A 4,561-nucleotide genomic window follows, 5' to 3' on the forward strand; every position below is an offset into this window, starting at 1 on the left:
ATATATATATATATATATATATATATATATATATATATATATATATATATATATATATATATATATATATATATATTCAAGAAATTAATGGCAAAGTAGATCTGTAAACACGTTCCTATTAGAAATAGAAAATTGGCTATGTTGAGTTGTACTGTATTTTCGTAGTAACTATGTCCGTTCCGTTTCACTGCCTTTGACTAGTGTTTTGTGGTCCATATTTTACTGCACCATGCACAACGTCAATGAAGTTACGCTATACACTATAAATAGATGTAAATAGATCCTGGAAGATTCGACTATGTAATTCACCTACAGAAGGGCAACAATGTTATAACCAATTCTAATTAGTTAAAGAACAAAATCTTCATAAGTTAACACAGAGGTAAGAACTCGGATACTAGTTATTATTCTGGAACATCTGTACGCACAGAGGCTCGTTACAAAGAAAATCAAGGGATGGGGGTTCTAACCTACAGGTTAGAACTCCCATCCCTTGATTTTCTTTGTAACGAGCCCCTGTGTCTGTACGTATGTACTTTTAAACATTATTCATAAGGAAGAATATGGAAGTGGAAACTCCGTACCATGTCAGCCATTTTTTCTTTATTGTATGTATCTAACAGACAGATTACTTTAAAATTATAGTGTTGCTTCTTCTTACTACAAAGAACCTGTATAGGGTGTCGGCAGTGGCGTCACTAGGGGGTGCGGACCGCACCGGGTGACACCATCAGAGGGGGTGACACCAAAATGACGAACTATACAATTTTTGAATTTTTGTGCAGGAAGGAGTTCCTTGGGGGTGACACTATGAGTTAACCCACTGGGTGACACCAACCCTAGTGACGCCATTGTGTGTCGGCTAAACCGTATAAGTCAAACCCGTTCCAAATAGTCCGTACCCAAAAACACGTTATCCTAGATATTAAAACCTGGTATATAATCTTAAAATAACGTGTTTGGTAGGATTACCGTTAAATTGGTAGTGTTTAAGAAAATGTACAAGTTTTATCTGGAATTATGTTCTTTCTGGGAACTAAAATTTTGTAACCCAGACAAAGACAAGTTAAGTACTGCTGTCAGAGATAGGGATAACACGTTTCGTGTTTATGATTTGGTATGATTGAGTTGTTTTAATTAACAGTTTTATTTCCAGTGTCTCTTTTCTGTTCTTCTTTACTACACATATATTTAACATCTAACTTAGGTTTCTTGGTTGTCAAAAAATAATCTCATAAAGAACTAAAAATCTGTGCTTGATTTATATTTTAATTAATAATAAATTCTTTAATCTTTCTGTTATTATATTTTTTGTTTGATAGATACAATTATTAAAACTTGTTTCTTGCAATAGGAATAATTGTCATAATACGCTCATTACTAATAAGAGTACTTATGATAGCTATATTTAGTCAATGATGTTAAATAAACACTATCATTAAGAAGATCATTACCCTGTTTATCTACACATAAGTCATAAGTTGTTTAATATACACCTTTTTACTTTAGACCTTGACAAAAAGCACACAGGAACATGACTGCGAACATTCCTGAGTACTACAAAGATGTATCCTTGAGGCTGAATAGAGTTCTCGATACAGTTGGACTCGGGGAGAATATTCGTTGGAAGAGAATCAATATGTGGATACAATCAGAGGAGGTGATCTCTGTGGCACTTAGAAATCAAAATCATTATCGATATCATTATTTTGGGAGTCAGGCAGAGGCAACTACGACACCTGGCCTAAAGTCAGACATAGATGGTGTTTATTGTATGGGATACAGAGTTATAAAGGATCTTGAGAGCTGGATGCCCGGTATTCCAACAGTCCTTATAGTAAATGATGAAAACACACCTCCAGGGTACGCAAAGTTGCAGATGGTAAACAGTTATCTGCCATGGCCTGTATATAATCAACATGATGAATATATAACATTAGATAGATATCGTCGATCTGTTCTCTTCAGTGATCATCGTTATCTCAAACTTCCTGATGAAGAACACCACGGTCCTGCTAATACAATATATTATGGGCAATTTGCAACTGACGATGTGTTTGGAATGCGACTCCATGTCTGGCCAGACCAGGCTTCTCAGTGGTTAACAAGGAATAGACGGCACAACTGGCCATCACATCAAACGATTCGCCTCATTCAGGAGACGGGTGCACTGCTGGTTCCTTTGGGTCATAAACATAAACAAAAATATGTCATATTGTGCGTATATGTGATCTAGGTTTTATTAGGAATGCCAACTAACCTGGCAACCAATCAGCGTTTTTCCCCAAAATTAATGGGCAAGCCTGATTTTTTAGTTTTTCACTGGTTTATTTGGATGCATCCTGGTTCAGTGAGACACCTCACGTGATTCCGCGAGATCTTTTATCATATGAGGATCTGGTGAAGGCCTGTCTGTTATATTTCACATAAATTTCATATTTCTGCTGCTGCACCCATCTGCAAATCTCTTGACTAGAAGTGGTTGGTAGGAGTTAGACGCGCAAACGCTCGGATGATTAGTACGATATAGACATGTAATAAGTCAGTGATAACTGAAAAGTACAGAGAGACCGTTAGTACCATTTATATATGCGTCACTCTTTCACAACTGACTACATAAGTTTCACAATGAATACATTCAATCAAGATTCATGAATGAAAATGTGGAAACATCGGAAATGGAACATAAACTTAAGCTATAGTCCTGCCACTCTATATTCAAAATGCACTTGATTACATTTGTTTGGCAATTTTCAAGGACTGTGTGATTGTCATTAAAGAGAAGAGAAATTTGAATCTTTATATATATATATATATATATATATATATATATATATATATATATATATATATATATATCACAATATAGTACATGACAAATTAAATTTCTTAAAGAAATTTATAAATTGAGATATGTATTTAATGATATAAATCCATGACATTTTATATTTGAAAGTTTAATATACAGAGTTGTTGAGTGACACATTATTACATCGTGGCCTTGTATTTGGTTTTAATCAGAAACTTCATTGCTTTCTGCTGATAGGGTTAATTACGGAAGATGCTTGTTGTGTTTAATAATTCACCGTTTTAGGGGATACTGATGAAAGGACGGGCAACAGTGTATGCATGGCTCAGTGAATTTAGGGAGCAAAGTGAACTACACTATATCAGTTCTGTGTAATATTATATTCTTGTAAAATGTTAAATGTTGTCACTGATCATTGATTAACATATGACGGTGATAAAAGAAAGAACTTCGTGCACAAACAATATTTTGCACCTCGTCTCCAATGAAAGCTTTTAAGATGAGATGAGCAGTTGTTAAGAATTTTGGCACTTTACCGTATGCAAACTCTGGGACTTTTAATGAAATGTAAATTTACTGCTACAGTGACAAGTCAGGCAATAATGTTAGTGTCTTGCATCCAATCTTCATCGTAATTTCTTGGTAATTTATTATTACTTGAACACATTTATTGTGCAATGGTTAGGGGCCTAACAACCACCATTAACAACTTTAGAGCAAATATAAGTATGTAATGTTCATAATAGTGAATCGTGTATCAGTGAATTAAGGGAACAACATGAGCTATAATATATCAATTGTGTTTAATATTATATCCTTGTAAATTATTCAAGGGTTGTCCCTCATCCTTGATTAACCTAGGACGGCACAAAAAAAAGAAAGAACATGATGCACAAACTTAATATTTTTGCCTTCCCCACCCCTCCAACGGAAGCTTTATAAGATTTGCTGTAGGCATACCATTGCAAACTATGGGAATTTTATTAACTTTGAACATATTGCTACATGTGACAAGTCGGTCAATAATTTTAGTTCCTTGGATCTAGTTTTCTTCAAAAGTTGTCGGTAATCTACATCTGGGAAGAGGAGCTCACCTATATTTTCTCGGTCAGGGGTCAAAGACCAGTCAAAAAGATTATTTTTGTTAATATTATTCCGGACCGATTATGGTGCCTATGTTGGGGGCCTAGGACTTGCCACTAACAATTTATGGCGAAATATAAATATGAAATATTAATAAAAGTGTCATGATAATAATAATAGTGGAATAAAAGTGCTAAATTAAACTACAGCTAGTATAAATGTGTCAGTGGTTTTTCGCTGAGAGAAAGAACTTCCAAGGGAAAACTTGCATATGCAATTATTACATACAGTATTTTCATATTCTTATATTTCTTCATTAACGGTCACCCATCTTACCATCCATGTGAGCGAACATACCCTAAGCATAAATGTATGCAATATATATATATATATATATATATATATATATATATATATATATATATATATATATATATATATACACACACAAATACACATGTACAAGCATATACATAAATGCAAACATGCATGTGCCTACATACAGAGATATTTATAGACATAATCATATTCATTAATACCGTGTAGGCTGTCTAGGGGTCGTCCATTTAGTACGTACGCATGGAGAGGGGAGGGGGTTAACCTAAATGTATACGCTTGCGTATGGGGGGGGTCTACTAAAAATGTACGTACGCAGAGGAAACGGGCGGG

General features: G+C 34.5%; 1 protein-coding gene across 3 annotated transcripts; it reads left to right on the forward strand.

Moving 5' to 3' along the window:
• Nucleotides 1–248: 248 nt before the first annotated feature.
• Nucleotides 249–2,794, forward strand: LOC149801231 (uncharacterized). 3 transcript variants are annotated; one of them, XM_089955302.1, is made up of 2 exons: nucleotides 249–382; nucleotides 1,510–2,794. In XM_089955302.1, exon 2 carries the CDS (start codon nucleotides 1,535–1,537, stop codon nucleotides 2,234–2,236), a length of 702 nt encoding a protein of 233 aa, XP_089811428.1. In that variant the 5' UTR covers nucleotides 249–382; nucleotides 1,510–1,534; the 3' UTR covers nucleotides 2,237–2,794. The 3 variants fall into 3 exon arrangements, with proteins under 3 accessions (XP_089811428.1, XP_089811429.1, XP_089811430.1); XM_089955303.1 differs by lacking the exon at nucleotides 249–382 and adding an exon at nucleotides 520–608; XM_089955304.1 differs by lacking the exon at nucleotides 249–382 and adding an exon at nucleotides 616–1,117.
• Nucleotides 2,795–4,561: the final 1,767 nt, after the last annotated feature.

This window comes from Sinohyriopsis cumingii, chromosome 4 (genome assembly GCF_028554795.1).
Source record: "Sinohyriopsis cumingii isolate HCF-2022 chromosome 4, ASM2855479v2, whole genome shotgun sequence".
Taxonomy (NCBI): Eukaryota; Metazoa; Mollusca; class Bivalvia; order Unionida; family Unionidae; genus Sinohyriopsis; species Sinohyriopsis cumingii.

What these genes read in the sequence shown, in the direction of transcription:
- LOC149801231 (XM_089955302.1), top strand. Translation starts at nt 1,535, where the DNA reads ATGACTGCGAACATTCCTGAGTACTACAAAGATGTATCCTTGAGGCTG.